The following is a 21,900-nucleotide window of genomic DNA, read 5'->3' on the forward strand; positions in this document are numbered from 1 at the left end:
CAATGATTATTGTCCAAAAGGGTGGGGTTACGATATCATCTTAGTGGATTTCATCGTTGTCCACTTTGAATTCCTTCACAAAAAAGAAAAGAAAAATAAAGTTCAATCATATTATTATAGCTAGTTTCCATTATAAATGTTAATTACAAGATCTAACAGTGATATTATTTTGTTATCATGGTTAGCTTAATTATTAACTAGAAAACAAGCATTGAAGGATTTTATTTTTCATTGTTTTTAATGTGGACCTCATTCCTTTTCCGCGGTTATAGTTAATTAAGAAGCATCAACCTTTTTCTGAATTTTTTGGCACACAACTTTATGTGCAATAACATATGCCAAAGTGTCATATTCATATGCCCAAATATATAATGTGTATAAATTTAGAATGGGAAGAATCACTTTTTTCGTTTTATTTTTATTGGGGCCACCCTTTATCTTTGTAAATTATGGCATGGAACCTTTAAACTTAAATTCTTGGTAGGTACATAGGACGAAAATCAAAGTAACAGTAATGAAGATGGCGATTGCACTAAGCAATGCATGTGAGGATAACAAGTGCTGGGAAAGGAGAGTCTCAACGACTGGTCACTCAAACAAAGAAAACACCATAAAAACATAACCGTTATTCGGACAGAAGATGACTATGAAGACAACCAAAGATGTCGTTGAGTTTATCATTTTCACATGGCAATGTGGCATCTCAATCGGTGCCCATACAATTTCAGATCCCATATCGTCCAGAAAACTTTGGTTACAGATGCTATTATTATTATTGATAACATCTCTTCATAACTACAATACAAACAGCTCCACTGTCTTAGAGATAATTAAAACAAATTAATTATCTTAATGTCGTAATTTTCTTAGTACGTGTTTGCTGTGGACATGGTGGAATGCACATGCAGTTATATAGGATTGATGTGTGACATTATGAAAAAAATGCTATTTATTAACAATTTATATCAAATTTATAATTATTAGTAAAAGTTATTTTCTTATAAAATTTAAATCATTAATATAAACATTGTAAATTTATACTAACAATACAATATATTATCAGTATAATAAATAATAAAGACAAGTGACAATTACGTCAGTTTTCATTGTTAGTAATGAACGTACGGATAAAAATAATTTAAAAAGTTTTAGACTAACATTGAAGTATATATACATAAATTTTTTTATATAAGTATAAATTTAAAAAAATTTACATTTAATTTAGATTTTTTATTTAATTCAAATTTAATAAAGTATAATTTATTATTTTACTAATAATTAGATTTAAGTTAAATAAATAATTCAAATTGAATATAAGAGTTTTTAAATTTACGTAAAAAAATTTATATATATATATATATATATAAGCATTAGTAATTTTTTTAAAATTATTCAAGTATTATTAAGTTATTTTTAAAATAATTAATTATAATTGTATTATATAATTAATTTAAAATTTAAAAATAAATATTATAAATATTATTATTCTATTATATTAATAAAATTTATATATAAAGTAATATTAAATTAAAAAATAAATACATAATGTAAAAAATCACTTAGCTAGTTCTAAAATAAGTATCTGTTTCAAAATATTTTAAAAAAAGCGTTCATTTAAAAAATTAGAACTCACAAATTTAAAATACATTAAAAATGAATATGTACAGTGGAGAAAACAAAGTAACAAGCTATATAAAGCCAAGTTGAACAAAATTTGCGTTCTTTTCCTTTTGAGTAATGAAGAAGAAACCAATCATTCGGATTTGACTATGTTATTGATGGAAACATTATAACCACAGAAAACAATAGTAATATATATATATTCTTATAATATTTTTAGTTTATTCAACATATTGAAAATATAAAACATTTAATTACATAAAATTGTCTTCTACTTAATTTTATTTATTTACCTTTAATTACATAAACCCTCGCTAAACTTGTTTTTAACATTGAAATAAAGTTATACACAAATTTCTGATATTTGAATTTTATAACTTTTGGAGTAAATAAGAAATTGTTCACGTGAGCAGCTCGTGTCTTATTTGTCCTATGTATATAATACATGTTATTATTAGCAGCAGCCACTGCCCCAAATAACATCCCCAGACTTATTTTGACATTTATAATTTAAAAACAAAAATCAAAATTTGCTATCTATAACTAAATGAGGAATACAGTAGCAACTTTAAAACGTGACCACAATTTAATGATTAGCTGTTCAAGTACAAGTACGTTGAATTCTCAAAGTTGTTTTTTTTAAGTGTTTAGGATTAGGTTATTAATATATCCTAAGTATGAAATTAAATTATATTTTAGGTTATTTAAACTTGGATTAGTGTCTTATATTTTAAAAATATTTACTATTTCTCTTTCGACGTGCATTAATTGACTTGACAAAGGAATACAGAAGCGAATTGCAATGTATCATCTCAGTAATTAAGATTTTTTTATAAATAAAGAAAAAAGATATTAATAATGTTAAAAAATATTAATGTGGGGAGCAGGCACATATTATTATTGTTTTGCGTGTGGGTCCTAAGAGGAGGCTCCACCGTATGCCCCACTAGTCCTGCAAACACCGTAACATAATATCAGCCACATTATATGCAATCGCATTCTGTCTTCCCTGTTTTCATGTGTGGTTTCAGAGCAAGTCTGCTGCATTCAATTAATGTAACCTTTTCATTTTAACAATATCATAACATCATTATTAGAGTTCAATTTAAATAACTTATAAACATTATTATTATTACCCTTTATAATTTAGTATAACCAATGTTTTTTCATTTTTAAATATTTAATGTTTTTGATTCAGATTTTAAATAATTAATTTAATATTTTAAAAGTTATTGTTACAGGCATTAGGAAAAGTACAAAAGAAATATACAATGGATCCAATCCAATGGGCTTGAGCAGATTCTCCTGTGCATGGTGGAGTCGGCGAATAGGAAAAGACAAGCTCTAGAATGAAGAACAACGACGGTCATACACGTGTCCATGATGAGGTAGATACATTACCAACCGTGGGATCAACCCGGAAGCGCTATAAATTGAAAAAAGGGAACGAAACCGGAAGGCGCTGCACTGCATTTGGGAATCGAATTGAGTTGTGCACAATTATTGATTCACTTCAATACCCATTACATTACACACACACATCTTTGTCTGCGTGTGACCGCTAAGTGGGGAATGCATAGAGATGAGAAGGCATTGGCTCACTCCATCTGAGGCAGGTGCCTCTGCCAAGCGCAGAATCGCCGGCAGAAACTGCCACCGCAAACACGTCGAAGACGGGTGAACCCTTCCATATCCATTTCCCTCATCTTTCTCTTTCACATACATAGTTATTACTAATTGTATAGTACATAGTGTTGTCGGTGATCATGTGTGACAAAGCCAGTAGCGACCCTCACTCCACTTTGCTCCACGGCAAGTACGAGCTAGGGCGCGTGTTGGGCCACGGAACATTCGCCAAGGTGTATCACGCGCGGAACCTGCAGACGGGGAAACACGTTGCCATGAAGGTGGTTGGGAAGGAGAAGGTGATCAAGGTTGGGATGATGGAGCAGATCAAGAGAGAGATTTCGGTCATGAAGATGGTCAAGCACCCAAACATCGTTCAACTCCACGAAGTCATGGCTAGCAAGTCCAAGATCTACATCGCCATGGAACTCGTCCGTGGCGGGGAGCTCTTCAACAAGGTTTCCAAAGGCCGGTTGAAGGAAGACGTGGCCAGAGTGTATTTCCAGCAGTTAATCTCCGCCGTCGATTTCTGCCACAGCCGCGGCGTTTACCACCGCGACCTCAAGCCCGAGAATTTACTTCTAGACGAACACGGCAACCTTAAAGTCTCCGACTTCGGACTCAGCACGTTTGCTGAACATCTGAGGCAAGACGGGTTGTTGCACACCACGTGCGGGACGCCGGCGTACGTGTCACCTGAGGTGATAGCGAAGAAGGGTTACGACGGTGCCAAGGCTGATATATGGTCGTGTGGGGTGATACTGTACGTGCTTCTTGCTGGGTTTTTACCCTTTCAGGACGATAATTTGGTGGCTATGTATAAGAAGATTTACAGGGGTGACTTCAAGTGTCCTCCTTGGTTTTCCTTGGAAGCTAGAAGGCTCGTGACGAAGCTTCTGGACCCGAATCCGAATACCCGAATAAGCATATCCAAGGTGATGGAGTGTTCTTGGTTTAAGAAGAGCATGGTGAGGGCGAAGGAGGAGGAGGAGTTTGAGTTGGAGGAGAAGTTGGAAAGAGAGAGGCCAAAGAGTATGAACGCGTTTCACATAATCTCGTTGTCGGAAGGGTTCGATTTGTCACCGTTGTTTGAGGAGAAGAAGAGAGAGGAGAGGGAGGAGATGAGGTTCGCCACCGCGGGGACAGCGAGCAGTGTGATATCGAGGTTGGAAGAGGTGGCTAAGGCGGTGAAGTTTGATGTGAAGAGCAGTGAGAACAAGGTGAGGCTTCAGGGGCAGGAGCGTGGGAGGAAGGGCAAGTTGGCGATTGCGGCGGATATTTACGCCGTTACGCCGTCGTTTCTTGTGGTGGAGGTGAAGAAGGACAAGGGTGACACCTTGGAGTATAACCAGTTCTGTAGCAAAGAGCTTCGTCCTGCTCTCAAAGATATTCTATGGACTTCCCCTGAGAATTCAACGCCTGCTAGTGCTTGAATATGATGATTATGTTGTTGTGTTATGCTGTTTAGGAACTTAATTCGAGTTTTCTGTTTAGTTTGGATTCGTTGTGTAATTAGTATTGCTCTCTCTTTTTTAGTTATGCCTTTGTATCTGTGTCACCCCAAAATGGCGATTGCCTCAGCCCAGCGTGGAAAAGAGCTCAAGAATCGGAATCATCAGTGGAGTTGTTCGTGATTCGGTATATTGGTTGATTTTGTCATGTTTGTGTGTGAATTGATGTGTAATTGGACTTGTGGGCCATGCTGGCTTGGCTTTGTTCGAAGTTACTTTTTTTTTCGTTCATTGCTGTCTATTCATTTAGATTATTAAAATATATTAATATTTTAAAATCAATTTTTTAGAGTTATTGAGTTTCACCAAGCTATCTAAAGCTCTTTAACTTGAGCAACAAAACAACTTAAAGTGCTTAAATTGAGATAATAATTAATAGAAGACGAGAGACCCACTTTTCATGTCTTTATTGGAAGTAACTGTGATTATGATTCGGAGGGGGGACCAGTGAGAGCTTGGTGTGACTATTGACTTGGTCAATAAATGAAACAAAATCAGGGTTCAGGAACGATGGTTATCACTCTAGGCTTGAGATCATTGGAAGATATGTTCCATAAAAAAGTTGGATTACTTTTGGATCTGCGTTTCAATAATTGAACACAGTAAAATAGCTACCTTCATAAAATATTTAAATTCTTTCATTTAAATAAGTAAAAGATTACTAGTTATAATTGATTATAAGAGTTTAGCAGTTGGATACACAAGGACATGCATGATCGATCTTGAACACCGAAATAAATTGCTTTCAATTGTTTTCAAAACGTAAAGAGAGTAGTGTTTTTCACGGCTCTATTCTCTCTCTGCCTTATTTGAAATGGACGTTTCACCTGGAAGGAAGTATGTAGTTCTGTCAATTCAGGCTTCAAACTATGATTTACTCTGTTTCAAGTTAAAGTGTGTGTATTGAGTACTTCCTTTCTTCTCTTATCTCCTCCCTCCCTTTTCATCACGTCTCTTTTATCTATGGTGAAGGTTTGGAGGACCATCCACATAAAGGGAATTTTGCAACTCTAAAGTATGCTAAATCGATATTAGATTAAAATATGAATCTAGTCTTGTTACACATTTTTAATTACATCTTTATATGTAAAAAAAAATAAAAATTTCCAACGTTAGAGTTTGTCATAAAGGATTGAAATAAGCTATCTCTGTGAATAAGACATTAGTTAGGATAAAAACATTCAACACGTTTATTTGATTCAATTAATTTCTTAGATACGATCGATGAATGTGGCTCAATTTTCAATGGTTTTCACAAATCTTCAAAGCATCCATGTGTGTGTCAGGATACCTGTGATAGACGCCCTTTTCATTAGGCAAATATAGATCAAGAACATCAAATAAAGCAAATACTTTTCTAATGAAAAATACTTATAATAATGACATAGGAACTGTTTTATTGTTAATTTGGTGATTTTTTTTAATCAGTTTAAAATTGATAGAGCAATGATTGAACGTAAGTGTGGGGTAAAATGTGAAAAGAGTTTGAATGCGAACTGTCACTGCTCCTTTATCAGACTTAGCTACGTAGCTAGGCTTAGCTCTAAATGGAAAAGCTTTGTTATAATGGTCTCATTTATATTTTTTAAAAATAGCTATAGAAAATAAAATAAAATAAAACAAAATATTTTTTATAAATTATAATTAATTTATGCATTTATACTTTATAAAATGTAATTATTTTTTATAAAAGTAAATATAAACTTATAAATGAATTTTACTTTTTTTTTTCTTACCAGTATTTTTACATAAACTTATTTAAATCAGACCAATAATGAATGTGTTGTTTTTGTTCACATATCAAATTGAAATGAGTTAATTATTATTAAATTTTTTTAACCACTGCATGCATAATTTGACAAAAAGAAAAATATAATAACAATGAAAATATTTATGTTAAATTAGGAGCAGAGACGACAAATATTAGGGTGACGTATATTCATTCTTTTATTATTATTAATTTTTTTAAAAATTAAATTTTATTTTATCATTGAATTCATTTATATATGACGTAGCTTATTTGTCTAAATATTGTAAAAATTGTATAATAAAAAATAATTAAATTATTCTTAGATTTACATTTTTTAAAATGTTTATTACAATGTATATAAATAAAGTATTAAATAATTTTTATAGAATAGTATAATACAATTTAATAATAATTTACATATATTTTATTATTTATTAAAATTATGTGAGTTTTAACATAAATACACTAATTATTTTCATTATTTAATAAAATGGGACCTACTAATTTCCAAAACATGTTTAAATAAATTGTAGATGCGATTCTACTTTATAATAAGCAGTCATTGCAAGACTTGTTTTTGGGTTCTGCTGTGTATATTGAATTATCTTATAATGTACCCCTGTTTTGCTCTTCATATATTTATTCAATATTTTTATTATTTCTTTTTTATTGCATCTTTCGTTTCTCCCTCTCCTCTTGCTGTTCCTCACTAAATAAGAGTATAAATAACTCTCTTTTCTTAATTGAATCATTTTTTTATGAAATTAAATAAAATACATTGTTAATATGAACTAATTATTAATTATTATATTAGTGACAGTTATTAAGTTTTATAATAATTAATTTAAAATTTACATTTAAGATATATTTTTATTAATTGACAACATAAATTTTTTATACTGATAATATATTAATATTAAAGTTTAATGTTATTTGTTTACATAATTTTTATAACACATTTATTATATATTTATTTCTCTAAACTATTATCACTTATCTTGTCATGCTTTTTTTAACTATAAAAATTATTACGAGAAATTGTCGTGATAATAACATTGCTTTTTATATTATATTCTTCTGACATTAATAAATACAATTCTCCACTGTCAAGAACTGTCCCTGCTGCAAAATTCTGAATCTCCTTAGCATCTCCAGAACTTGTTAAATTCACAATCTCAGAATAGAATCTTGTGGAAAGGAGAAAAAAAAAAAAGGGACCACTTGAAACTATGCTGCTGTGTTAAAATATTATTACCATCCTGCTGCATCAGTAAAACTGTTCCAATTTTATTTCTTATGATTTCAATACTGCACATGCCAACCTGCAGACATATTGTGACAAAAATATGCATCAATCATTGATTAATATATAAATCGTGTTATTCGAGTCTCTAGGACGATTTTAATTACTTTACTAAGACTTTACTTAATCATCACCATGAAACTATTCAAGGGTTTATCTCACAATTTTATCTTTAAGGATTCATAGTCAAAATACCAAAATAAGTCATGATAGCCATCGTTTATTTAGAGAACTAAAGGGCGTATTAATTCCTCTTCCACGAAGAGATTATATAATCCTAGAGTTGTTGCTAATTTAGCGTGTAGCACGAAAAAGGTTTGTGTTCATGTTGAAGATTCTTTTTCAGAAGAGTAAGTTCTCACACTCAAGGAATTAATGATTTCAATCCCTACTATGAAGTGCATCTTGTGGGTCTTGTCAATCTGACGAAAGAGCTTATAAGCTACAATATAAGCAAGTTATAATGATTAATTTCTACTGTTGCCGAGAATTGTATAAGATAATATTGATTGCAGTTTTGTTCTTCAATTCCTTATTGCTTATGATTAGGGTACCTCACCTACCTGCCGTGACTATACTAATGACATATTTAGAAGCAACATCCATCATTGATGGAAGGCTGTAAGATTAATTGGTGGTTCCCTGTGTTAATTTGCTTGATAGGTGCCACAGCAAGTTAAGTTCTTGACATAATTTGAGCTGATTTGTGAATATTACATCTCATCTTAAAATAAAGAAAGAAAAATTGAAAATTCTGTCGTGTATTATAGAACTCTCAGACTGCATTTTTTTTAATTATACATATTACCCATTTATAGATCAAATTCTTATGATTAAGCTACTCAAATGTTTGTAGAAAAGATTAAGTATAACAAATAATTAATTGTTCTCACATTTCCCTATCTTTCAATACACAGGAAGACAACCAAGTGACAATTCACTTTGTGACTACTACCTATGCCTGGGGTGCAGAGGATTTGATGATATACAAATCAGAAAATAGATGGTCCCAACTAAGGGACAATTTGGTGGTTCCCAACTGTACTGTAGGGTTATATGGTGCTGCCTGCTACTGAGTTTGATACATTTCCCTATGGCTACATAGAGTTCAATAATAATTACACCCGTGGCTTCTCTCTCTCTTTGTTCTAAGAAGCAGTGAGGAACGAAATTCAAATTAACTGATAAGTTTGGAAGAATTGTTTCTAGAGAATTAACCATATTTGCTACTGCAAACTTCATAACCTTAATACGAAAATTAACTTTGTTGTGTAACAAAATACGTAATTACAATATAAATATACCTATAATGTTATATGCAACATTATTATCTCCTTGATAGCAAGAACGAATCCTATGAACCAACTTTTGTAATAGAATATTCATATTTTGTTATGTTATAAGAAAAGACTATTTGAGGGACAAGTATGAAAAATAAAAATATATAGCACATCCATGCTTGGTTCAGGTTTCAAATCAAGTTACACCTTTGCAACTGCTAGTTAATACAACCTTAATTTCCATCAAGGTCAATCATGTGGAATGTCTTTGACATATTTTTATTCGTCAGTCTAACACAGTCAAATAAAATAACATCATCAACATGATAAGCCTTTTCTTCACTAATACTTCCAATGCTGTGCTCAAAACCATAATTCTGATAGCAGCTGCATGTCATCAAAACGATGCAATGTCTCCCACTACGACTACACCAACTTGTGCATTTTCTTCCACAATTATAGAAAAAATCACTGAAGCAATTAATGGTTTGTCTAGTTCATTCTTCACATCAACAACCCTAACTGAGAACCTCCTTATTTATTGCATCATATGCAAGCTAAGATGATTACTTGAGCATAACCTTTTACTATATTGACTTTGAAAATCTTACTATAGTCACCAAACTTGATAGCTTAAGGCATAATAGCATCATGTAACTGTGCAAGGGTATGAAGGATCTTAACCAAAACTGCAAACTATTATTATGACATATTTGTGCAATCCAGTTCCCAGTTTTTCTCATTGTCATATTGTCAGTTGGAATAGAAGCATTTTTGTATGCATCTTCTGATTTAACATTTTCCCTACCACTTGGTATCATGCTTAACATGTACTCTTCCATTATGATTCTGCAGCAAAACACTTAAATTTCCATTGGCATAAATTCCCAAGCCTGTAAACGGAAAAGCAATTAATAAGTAGTTACTTCTTGACAAATGCACGTTAGGCTCTTTTCCAGTAGAAAACCAAACACACTTGGAATACCTAAATGCAGATGTTTAACACAATCACATTAAAATAATTTCAGCCCACAAACTAAAACTTCTTCGATAATGGTTTGAATTATTGTTCACAACCACAATTGTGGCTACAATCTTGCAGTTGTTGAGGTCTCAGCAGTTGCATTGAGACCATAATTGTAATAGCAGCAGCAACCACAATCAAGCATTATCCTACTAGGTGAGATCATAATTGCAACAGCAATTGTCAAAAAATTTTTCCCGCAAGATTGTTAATCACAATGAATTGCAACTTAAAACTATTGCGATGCAAGTATGTGGGCACAAGTAGAAAAATTCAGAAGAATTGTGCTATAAAAAATGCCTTTATGAAAACCACAAGCAACACAGTAAACAAACTGAAATTGCAAATATACACCCAAAGCCTTGTGCACCTCCAAAACAGAATGTCAAAAAACATGATGAAAAAATCACATGTATGAATGAAATGCACGTCTACAAATTTAAATTCTATTGTTTATGAAGCATTGTAGATTATAGTTTCTAGAAACTTAATAACTACAACATATCATTAACAACAAACAATAGCAGTACTATTCAAAACAAAAGAACTGCAATGCATAAATTAAACAGCCAACAAGACTTCAAAACTCATTTTGATCGCATAATAACTGCAAGAAAAAAGAAACAAGCAATTATAAGTTGAAATAGGGTATATTTTAGCATATTAAGTGTATGTTTGTTTACACATTTGATCACCTGTGCACTCATTCCAAAGCACCATTTTTGAGAAGCAAAAAATTGCTCTTTCCAATAGAACATTCATTTGCAGCCTATAAAACAGAAAAAAAAAAAAAAAAAAAAAAAAACACTCAATGCAGTGGCATTTAGACACATGTTTCAAAAAGAAATCCAAGCTCACAACGTTTTTCATTCCAGAAATTAAATTGAAGAAAATAGGAATATGTAAAGCCTAATAAAAAATTGTTTATGCTCCTCTATATAACCACCACAAGAGTATACATTGTTAGATTCAAGCACATAGTAACAAACCACCTGTATAACTTCCCACCAGAATAATATTTGCTCAGTTTTGTTGGAAAGGGAACAAAACATTTAACTTTAAAGTAAGATATATAGACGTTTATATTATTGCTTCATTCCTTGTCAAATCCAGATGATATTTCTAGAATTGTTTCTATCTTGGGTCATCTTGTTTCAATTTATATCCCTTTGATAAATGTGCTCTATATGCTTTAGTAACAATCTACCCATGAGAAATTGTCTTAAAAGGCTCATTTGAACAAGTTTAGTAGCGGAGCATTTTATTATTCAGTAGAGATACAAAAATGATTGGTAATTCTTTCCTTAGTATTTAAAGCTTTTGAGATGAATGGTTCCTTCAAATAAATAACATCAGAGCCAACTATTTGGTAATGAGATCAACCTTTGAACCCTCTTCCCTCAGCTAATGTAAATTTTAAAGCAACATAGTGATTGGTATGATCTTGTCTACAATCCAAGTCCCAAGCCCATAAGGTTTTTGAGAGAGTAATTAAGTTAGCAATATATTTTATGCTAATAAGTTTTAACATAATAGCTTAAGCATCTAGGACTGGCTAGCTCATTGACAACTAATTCCTTTTCTTTTTGAGCATATAATTTAGCTCATACTTAAGCAACCCTAATCACCATGGGTCACAAATGTAATGAATGTATCTTCATCCAACTAAACCTAAGGAATGAGTCAATAGACCTGAATGTTAAAAACCAACCATGAAACATTACTAGATAAAGCAATTTTGAAAACGAGTGAGTATTTAAGTGAAATATGAAGATCCTAACAAAGCCAAATCAGTTAATACTCCCGCAAAAACAAGTTATAATATAACTCATTTTTTTATGACAATGCAATGCTAGAAGAAGGTAAGGCTTCTCCAATCCAAAATTCAAATTCTGTGCAAGAGGAACAATTTTTTATGAATGTGCAAGAGGAACTAATTTTGATCATTATGGAAAGAGCTATTTATCCTGAACTATTTTGTCAGAATAAATCAGCATGCTTAATGATTGTTGTGTGGATAAGAATTAAGTACTCCCTACCACTTTGTGTGATCTAACAACTGCCTGTGAATCTATCTAAATTGTGACTAATTTTTTAGTTACATAGAACTACTCTTTGGTAATTAACTAATTATACATTGTGATCCTGGAATTATTAGTATAAAAGATATCATCAACGATACTAGATTGCCTGAATCCTCATGTTGTGTTAACAGCACATACAGGCACATCTAAAACAGCATGGACACCAAAACAAAAATGGCTATAGCCCCAACCTGAAATTAAAATGCACCATTTGTTTAAAATCTTATATGTACATTTTATGTTTTAATTGTTAGTCTTCTCGTTGTAATTTATTCATTTTAGATCCACTTACTTAATGTCCCCCTTTTTTTCCTTAGCAATTCACATAGAAGTCTGATACTCTTCTTTTATTTCTATATGCTTAATTGCTTACCTAGCTAGCACTTCTTATCTTCTATAATGAAAGCTTTGAACTTAATTATAGTGAGTTATTTCCTCAAGAGATCATATCTTATATGATGTTGTAATGCACATAGACATATTACAGCCCCCTAGGAGTAGACCTTTAAGACTGATAGATAACATGGCTTGTATGCTTATAATCAAATGACCCAAATTCAACTAAGATACTAAATGTAAATTAAGACAAATGCTCCAGATCAAGCTTAAGATAAAAAAAAAAATTACTCATACAAAATACGATATGAACCTATAATTCAAATAAAATAGTAAATGTTTTATAAATAGTTAAACCCTAATTCCTTAATAATAAACCCTAATTAATAATTACATCATAAACTAATGTGAGAATTGTAAAATAAAATCTTCTCAAGTTGCATTAAGTCATTACAGAAACACTTCATACTAATAATGATAGTTAAAACTTATAGAGTGGTCCCCTCATTTTAAGAGATATTTTGCGAAACTCTGTAATTTTGCTAACAGCATGCTTAGAAAATTTTCTTCATAAACACCCCACTTGTTTTAACCCAATATTTTAAAATTTTATATGCTTAGAAATAATGACATATTTCAATATGTTCAATTATACATCAGACAGGTTCTAACAAACACTTAAAATAAACAATAATATTTGAGCAAGCCAAATGCATGGAATTTGTTGATTTATAGATACCGAACAAAGCTTATCACAAAAGGGTATTAGAGAAAGGGGCTAGTGTAAGTTGAATCTAGAAACAAAAATAGAGAAAAAAAAAAAAAACTTGAGAAATGTATATTAAGCATTGGAAACAAATTGGTAGTTCAAAGCAGTTTGCACTGTATGGCAATACTACTACTTTACTAAAATCACTTCTCACTACCATTAGCATAAAATTTTAAGTGACACTAGTTTACTAAATTCCCTTATATTAGGCTGGCATTTTTCATTCACACTCTAAGGCATATCATACAAGCATAAACCAACTGCTATCATCATAACTTTGTTAAATGACGTCACCATCATAAGAGGTACCTAAACACTACCATTATACCGAGGGGTACTTGCTTCACCTCTCAACACCACCATCCTATATATGCTAATAGTTAGTGTTCCACTGATCCATTCTTTTTTTTTTTTCTTGGCAATCAACCTAAAGAAAAGAGATTATTTACAAGAGTTTCGCATTGAACTTTGATGAATATATAATTTAATCCTTTTTTGTGCTTTTATCTTTTCCCCTCCCTTCAGAAGATCATAAGCATCAGCGTTTACACTTCCACTACAATTTTGATTGATATACAATTAAAGAACAGAATTCCCTCATATTACCATTGTCAAATCCTTTGTGGGCTATAACTTGAATAAACAACAAAACAAATATAAAGAAATTATAAAAAGAAACTTGGAATCTGTAACATAATTCATCCATTAAATTCCAAGCAAACATGACTTTTATCCTGCCTAGCTAGCCTGCTTCATTTCTTGGATAATAACTTTTTAATTTTTTGCAGGATGAATCGCCATAAATCATCATATTCACTTTCAACTGTATGTGTTGTGAGACTGTTCAAAGTGACTACTATTACTGAGTATTTCAGGTGAAAAATTTAACCAAAATATAATTCAATTCCAAGTTTGCATTATTTAAGATCTCAGGTTTACATTTTTTAGTGTGACCACATGATTTAATTGCAGCAAGTATTCATGATACAAATTAATAAAACAATTTCCATATTTTTCATGCAATGAATAGTGATTTTTCTATATATGTTGTGCATGTGCCATTGAAATATTTAACGAAAAATGCCACACACTTTTCTAGTTTCTAGGATAAAGCTCATCTCACTCAATCACCTTGCTTCTCCTCCCTCCCTCCTTCCTTCCCTCTCTTGATTAAATCTATGACATAATCCTGAAACTAATACCATACAAAAAATGGTTAATTACCTCTGAGATTATAGTGCTTTCAGTTATTTCGTGCGCTGTTCTTGGCAACACCCACCAACTTTTGTGCTGAAAATTTTCAAGAACATTCCATTTTACAACACTACTCATAAATGATGAAATCCAAGTAACAGACCGCTTAAAAAGAAATGTTTTCTCAACTAAAAATTAGAAGAAATAAAGAAGAAAAGAAAAATCTAACCTTTATAAGGAAGGTTCAAGATTGTAGCTTGAATTCCCTTAACCTCAGTAGAAAACAAATGCATATATATCATCAACACACGAGGGGAAAGAACAAATCTTGCCATATTTAGAAGCCTGATGCATTCTCCTTCGGCTTTCCTTTACCTCGTCAAAGGCTACAAACAAAACGGCATTCGAAGAGACAGATCCAAGATATATGCAATCTCATTCTGACCCTTCAAATTCAAAACTTTAAAACATAAAATTTAAACCCATAATTTTCCATTCGTGGTTTCTCTGAACCTAAGCGGGTCGTGCACAATTGTGGACAAATTTGAGGGTGAAAAAAGTTCAGCATAGTCGAAAAGAAGCAGAAGGAGAGGAAGAGAAAGGCAAGAAGAGAAAAACAAGGGTTTGATGAAACTTCATCCAAAAAAACAATTTTTTTCCGTTAAAGTATGAATAGTATCAAGGCGTACCTTGAAGACCTCCGTTTGGATTTCGTGCTCCAACACCATGAAGGAAAGTACCATAAAAAGTCACGCTTTGAAACTCCATCACAATTGCAGAAATCATGATATTACATATATAATATTATTATCTGATAATAGTACCTTATAAGAATTAAAAGGGAAAAGAAATAGAGCAAACTCAAACAGATAAGGATCAGAATACGGTACTGGAACAGCAAAAAAAAAATGCAAATATGTGAATTACATATTAATATATATAGAAGTTTGTGCACCCTTACCACCAAAATTTGAACTTGAAATTTATTTCTTGTTTCAGCCCTCCATTATTTGTCACACAAGCACACTTAACATATTAAAGAAGACCATAAAATACAAGTCATTTGAAAGGTTATACAATTATACACCATCCATTGACTGAGAGAGAAGACTAGCTCGAAGGATGAGACAAGTTTGAACCAACCATAATAAAGGGGACTCAACAGTGAGTGGAAATTTAAAACAAAAAATGGAAAAAAAGAATTACACTAAGTAGTGAAGCATGAGTTAGAAAAGAGAATGAGATTATCATAGTCACGGAGAAGGAAGTTAGAGAGATGAGGAGAGAAAACACACTTAAAGAAAAGAAAATGAGAAGCTGACAGAAAGAGAAGTGAGCACACACCCACAATTGTATGCCCTCATACAATCACCAACAGCATGTGCTCACTCTCTTCTGTCAGTATCTCTAGTGTGTGTTCCCTCCTTCGAATATTCAATTAACATGCATAATTTCTTGTGAGCCTTGTCACCATTCTCATCACAAACATCCATGTTGATTCACAATGCTCTCTCTCTCTCTCTCTCTCTCCTGAATTCTGGTGAGTGAGTCAGATATAAAATCTCATAACCTCCCATTTTTGGCAAAGTGTTGTCCTGCACCTTGTTATATATATGTGTGTGCATCACTCTTAACTCCAACCACTCATACACTGACTCAACCAGCCACTGAGATTAGGGTTGTTTAATTTCTTTCTTCCTTGCTTTCTGTCTCTATCCCTCATTTCCTTTTCTCTAACCACCAACACCTAATCTTTATCATTATAAGAAAAAAAAAACCCTTTAGATTTTTTTTTCACTTAGAAAAAAAAAACTTTTTGACTTGGTGTGCAACTCTACAGTGTTAGCTGCATCTGGGTGGAAGGGAATAAGTGAGAAAGATGGATGATCGTGAATGGAAGAAGATAAAAACCGATGAGGTATTTTGCTTTGGTGCTTTTTTGTAAGGTTCCATGTTCTGGAAGAGACCAGGAGAGGCAAAGAGGACAAAATAGTACATTGGACACAACACATGACACAAATTAAGGACACAGAGGCAACGGGAACAGGGCACTAAGGAGGTGCCGAATATGTATTGTCTAGTTAGATGTTAGTCCACATGGCATGACATAATTGGCTGGCGATGTTGACATTTCTTAAGTATCCTATGTATAACTTTTAAATTCTTATGTACCACGAGAATCTTATATCCCTTCACTACAAACATCATATCTACACATGTCCTACTTCACTGGATTTTCCCCCTTTAAATTAGGTGTACATGAAACAAACTTAGTTAAGTTGAGAGAATTTACATGAAATTTAAAAGTCAACTTTATTTAAACAAAGTCATAATGCATATAATACTCAATTAATCATTTATTATTTTTCAAAAATTAAATATTTATTAAATTTTATTTTTTAAAAATTTGTGTTAAAAGCATGTTTAAAATATTACGTTACTAGCATTTTTTTAAGTATACATCTTTATCACTTCTACAAATGTGATGGATTGTTCTTAGAATAATTTTTTATTTTTAAATCCCATCACATATTCAATCAATTTTTTTATTTAAATCATAAAAACAAAATAATTGTAAAATCGTTGTTTTTCTTTAGAAAATGAATTGCATAGAAAGGTAGGTAGTGGTGGTGGAGAGTGATTTTTAATTTGTGAGTGGTGGAGTGGTCCTTGGGGATGGTTGGAGATCTCAACATTGGAAAAGTGGTATTGGTCATAGAGTTTGATATATCTTTTAAATATTTTGTATTATTTCATAAAATAAATATAAAATAAAAATATCTTTATCATTATAAAGTATAAAAAGTATTTAATAATTAAAAATATATAAAATAAAAAAATATTCATTAATCCTGTGACGGTCATTATGAAGGGGCCCGATGTGTCGTATGAGTGTTGGGGATGGGACTGCGACACCATCACAGTACACTACACACGACCACTTCTACTCATTTTTCTCTTTGTCTTTGAAACGTCGTGTTCCTTAAAATTACTCAACTTTTTCTTCTTTGATTAAAAAAAAATAGAGAGAACGAGGGATGGAGAAAAGGCAGAAAAAAGTTTATCATTGGATTATGAAGTGCAATAATTTGGTCTGCCCATTATTGTTCTTTTGATTAATCATCAGCCACTATGTGCTTCAGTGCATGCATTTAGCTTTTGCTTAACCATGATCTCTTTGGGTCAAAATTATCAAGGACACAAGAAGCAAATTTAACACCTTATGTGCAATTAACACCCCAAAGAAAAACAAAAGAAAGCAGTCTTCAACTTGAGGCTTGTCCCTGACCATAAATTGGATTGGATACTTAGTGTACATATTTGACCTGTGTCCAAATAACAACAGTGGTAGCAACTTTCTATGATCTCCTTTTTCCAACTATTTTCGTGGGGAATATCTTCAACCACGGTATGGATGAATATAAATTGTTGTTTATAACAAAACTCTACGCAACTTTTGCACATAACCAATCCATAAACGACAACACATAAACAATTCACACTTGGATGATGTATTTCCTTTTCTTTTTTCTTTACGTTTGTTATCATAGACGAAGGTAAATAAGTGCAGTCAAACTAGACATAAAATTTGAGTTTCAATTTATCATTGACCACGTATTCAATGAGTTAAGTTAGTGGTATTTGTTTTTAATTAAAATTTCATTTTAATAGCTATTTTTTTACTTTTAATGTTAAATTTTATAACTTCATTGTTAAAAAAATAAATTTGATCAAAGAAAAATATAAAAAAATATATTTAATATTATGCTTGTGTTTTGTTTGTCCCTTTTATACCACTGTTTCCAAACTTAATGGTGGTATCCTATATATGCTATCTATGTGTCATAAATGGGATAAATGGATGCTGATGTGTTCCTCAATGGACCAAAACTCTTAAATTAGTGAATTCTAATATCTAATGTTCAAAATATTATCCACATGTTGGACTTTTACGTAACTACTTCGGCATCCATTAGCACAGTAAAGTTTGAAAACAATACTCACAAAAGAGATAAAGATAAAACAAAAAAAAAAAAGAGTCAAAAATTAAACTTTAAAAAAATGAGGAGATAAACTAAAATTAAACTTCAGAAAAAACTCGGAAATTTTAAATACTAATTTTTCTTGCCCAAAGTTATTTCATAAATGATTCGTTTCAAAAATTCCATTCATTACACATTAAAATTATTTTTTTAGAGTCAAACTTATTTGATCACTAAAATTCCAGATATTAAAAGCATGTTTGTTTTCAATTTTAAAAAAATAAAAAAATAAAGTATATTTTTATTTAAAAAAACTATTTTTAAAAATAAAAACAAACAAACTATTTTTTTCTTGTGTGAAACTCATTTTAATTTTAGATAATCACACACTTTAATAGTTCTACTTAAATTTGTAGTGATAAAAGTCAAATGTGAGAATGGATAGAGAAAATTTTCAAATTTAATATAGAAAAATGGTAGAATAAGCTGTATTCATTAGAACTGATAAATAACGTGTGCATTTGAGGAATCGGTGAGTTATAATCTTGAGTAATACTGTTGTTATTTTATTTTGAAAACGGTATTTTAATAGTAATTTATATTTAATAAAATATTTTTGATATCTTTTGATATAAAATTTATTTTATATTTATTTACATAAAATTTTAAAAAACAGTGAGAATAATAATTATATTATATATATATATATATATATATATATGTATATATCAAAATGGTGCCAAAAAGTATAACTAGTAGTTGACTAATCTTTAACTTATTTTAATTATTTTTTTATATTTTCAAAAACTAAAATGATTGTCATCCAATAACATACAAAATTAGAATGAATATCATTTTAATAATTTTAGAATTGAAATTAAAATAGTATTTTTATGAATTATATCAACTTTTATATTATAAAAAATTATATAAATTATAGTTTTTATTGAATTAATTATTTAAGTATAACTATATATTATTTAAATAAAAAAATTTACAGATATTTTTATATTATTTAATAATATAATTTATATTATTGTAATTTAATTTATTTTTATTTAAATTATTTGAATAAATTTTGTTTAAATTAAATAACTGATGAAGCTTAATAAAAAAAATATTATTTCATATATATTAAAATTTATATTACATTTTATATATAACAATAATATTTTATAAATATAATTTATATTTTAAAAGTTTATTAAATATTAGCAAAAGTAATATAACTTATAACACTGTAAATTATTCCCTCTCTCACACACACATATGTATATTGATTTAGAAAAAACACAACCATGTATGATAAAATACACTCTAATTATACCTAAATAATACGGACAACCAAAAATAAAGTCACTCTTAAGATTGGTTTAGGATGTATATATATATATATATATATATATATATATATATATATATATATATATATATATATATATTTAAGTAAAAAAATGTATATGATGATCAAATTCTGTTGAAAGAATTAATATAACATGATCTAGACTTCTGTTTTGAAAACGATATCTTTTTTTATACCAAAAAAGGACAATGAGAGGCACTTAGGTGAAATTCAAAACATCTATGATTTGAAAATGACTTTTATATTTCTTTTTTATGTTAATATTTTTTTTGTATCTTAGACACATATATTGTGAAAAAGATTACTTTAAATTATTGTTTTTCTGCCAACAGTTATCTTTTGTGTATATTTTAGCAATTTACCCCCTCAATTTTTTTTTTTTTAAATTATTACCAGTTGATTGTGAATATCTTCTTTATACTTTAAATAATTTTCTATTTCAAATACTATTTTAATTAAGGTCACACATATTTTTATCATTTTTAAAAATTTACTTGAATGTACTAAACAATGGATACGCACTATATATATATATATATACAGACAAATCTTAATTTAAAATTAATTATTATTATTATTTTTATTCATTAACACTCTCACTTCTCATCTCATTCATTTAAGTGACTTATCTCAACAATGCAATATAAAATAAAATGAGTTGACTTTTTAATTTAAATTTTAAAAAATGAATCAACAATTTTTAAAGTGAGTTGGTGGGAAACGAAGAGTCAACCCACTAAACCACCTTTACATCAAAGCAATTTTCATACAAAACATGGAATGTAAATTTCGTTATATTCTTTTAATTTATAAAATAATTATTAAATAAAAAGCGTGTATTTATTGTCTTAAATTTATAACTATTCATGAATATTAACAATATTAATATGACATTGACTAACCTTTTATGTCAGGAATAAAATCCAGCAACAAATGCAACTTATACATTACTTTTTGGTATTCTAAAAACACTTTAAAAGAAATAAAAGAAATTTTTATATTAAAAATGTTATTATGTAGATTTATTATGATTCTTAATATAATTTTTTATTACTTAATGGATGTCCACTTTAATTTTATTTTTTCCTTGTTTAATAACATCGAGTACCATTATCCTCTCCACTAACTTATCTCTCGAATGAGAAAGTCGTGGTTTAGTCAACTTATAGAATTGTCTATTGTGTCAACTTCCTCACATTTGGCTAATGTGCACCACTTGACTTTGGTCATAAAATAGGATCCAAGCACTGAGTCTTTGACATATTTGATTACGGTATCAATGTGGCAGACATGCCCTCTTTGGAAGGAAACAGACCCTCTTTGAGAATGCATCAATGTTGAAGGACTATAGAAGACTGGGTACATGGTACTACAAAATCAAATATTATACGCCACAAATATTTGCTCAACGTGCTTGCCCATGTCCAGGATCACGTACGTAATCACACTTCTAACCCTAAAATAATGTGCCATTGTCCATTCATATGTTTATCATGGATAAAGATAAGTGCACGCCTGCTTTAAGGATATGATAGACAAAAGAGAGAAAGAAAAAAATTGACCAATATAATAAGAATGTATCTTAAAGAAAGGACGTGGTTTTCATTTTAATAATAGTTGATCGCTGAGTGCTAAATCCATACACTTTGAAATGGAAAAAAAAGTTATACAAATGTGAGGTACGAAGTCAACTCCCCAATTCTGATTTTGAATGAAAAATTCCATCGTCACTTTTTATGAGAGAGAAGCCATATATGAAGTGTGTCGATTGGTGGACAAACACAGATGGCAGATACTATTTCAAGGTTAATTTGTGTCCTTTTTTTAAAATCTTTTTCCAGTGCACTATTAGACTTTCATACTTTTATGAGATGATGGGGAATTTAAGTCACTTAAAAAGTATTTGTTTTTTTTTCAATTATATATTTTTGTTAATAACTATAAAAATATCATATTAATTTATTGCATTGTTTTCATGTTTTCATTAAAATGTTAAACAAGCAAAAGATTATAAAAATGATAATGCTTTGTTATTATTTTAAAAAATATCAATTAAA

At 30.3% G+C, this 21,900-nt stretch overlaps 2 protein-coding genes across 6 annotated transcripts; one reads left to right on the top strand and one right to left on the bottom strand.

The window, feature by feature from the left end:
* The first annotated feature begins 3,085 nt into the window (after positions 1 to 3,085).
* On the top strand, positions 3,086 to 4,965 carry LOC113846616 (CBL-interacting serine/threonine-protein kinase 6-like). Its single transcript, XM_027475088.1, has one exon. The coding sequence runs from the start codon at positions 3,387 to 3,389 to the stop codon at positions 4,677 to 4,679; it is 1,293 nt and encodes a 430-aa protein (XP_027330889.1). The 5' UTR covers positions 3,086 to 3,386; the 3' UTR covers positions 4,680 to 4,965.
* A 4,269-nt stretch (positions 4,966 to 9,234) lies between these two features.
* Positions 9,235 to 16,219, bottom strand: LOC113847108. Of its 5 annotated transcripts, none has more exons than XM_027475983.1 (5): positions 15,187 to 16,204; positions 14,727 to 14,883; positions 14,435 to 14,498; positions 10,798 to 10,883; positions 9,235 to 9,983 (listed from the first exon to the last, which is right to left on the bottom strand). In XM_027475983.1, the coding sequence occupies exons 2-5, from the start codon at positions 14,830 to 14,832 to the stop codon at positions 9,895 to 9,897; spliced, it is 345 nt and encodes a 114-aa protein (XP_027331784.1). In that variant the 5' UTR covers positions 14,833 to 14,883; positions 15,187 to 16,204; the 3' UTR covers positions 9,235 to 9,894. The 5 variants fall into 5 exon arrangements, 4 of the variants coding, with proteins under 4 accessions (XP_027331784.1, XP_027331783.1, XP_027331786.1 ...); XM_027475982.1 differs by having other exon boundaries at positions 14,727 to 15,010; positions 15,187 to 16,203; XM_027475985.1 differs by having other exon boundaries at positions 10,810 to 10,883; positions 14,727 to 16,219.
* Positions 16,220 to 21,900: the final 5,681 nt, after the last annotated feature.

Source organism: Abrus precatorius, unplaced genomic scaffold, assembly GCF_003935025.1.
Source record: "Abrus precatorius isolate BTA unplaced genomic scaffold, Abrus_2018 Scaffold8, whole genome shotgun sequence".
NCBI lineage: Eukaryota > Viridiplantae > Streptophyta > Magnoliopsida > Fabales > Fabaceae > Abrus > Abrus precatorius.

What these genes read in the sequence shown, in the direction of transcription:
- LOC113846616 (XM_027475088.1), top strand. Translation starts at nt 3,387, where the DNA reads ATGTGTGACAAAGCCAGTAGCGACCCTCACTCCACTTTGCTCCACGGC.
- LOC113847108 (XM_027475983.1), bottom strand. Translation starts at nt 14,832, where the DNA reads ATGGCAAGATTTGTTCTTTCCCCTCGTGTGTTGATGATATATATGCAT. An exon ending in AGGGAGGGAGGAGAAGCAAG is followed by an intron (nt 10,884 to 14,434) that starts GTGATTGAGTGA and finishes TCTGTTTTATAG; the next exon opens with GCTGCAAATGAATGTTCTAT. An exon ending in GTGCACAGGTGATCAAATGT is followed by an intron (nt 9,984 to 10,797) that starts GTAAACAAACAT and finishes TTCCGTTTACAG; the next exon opens with GCTTGGGAATTTATGCCAAT.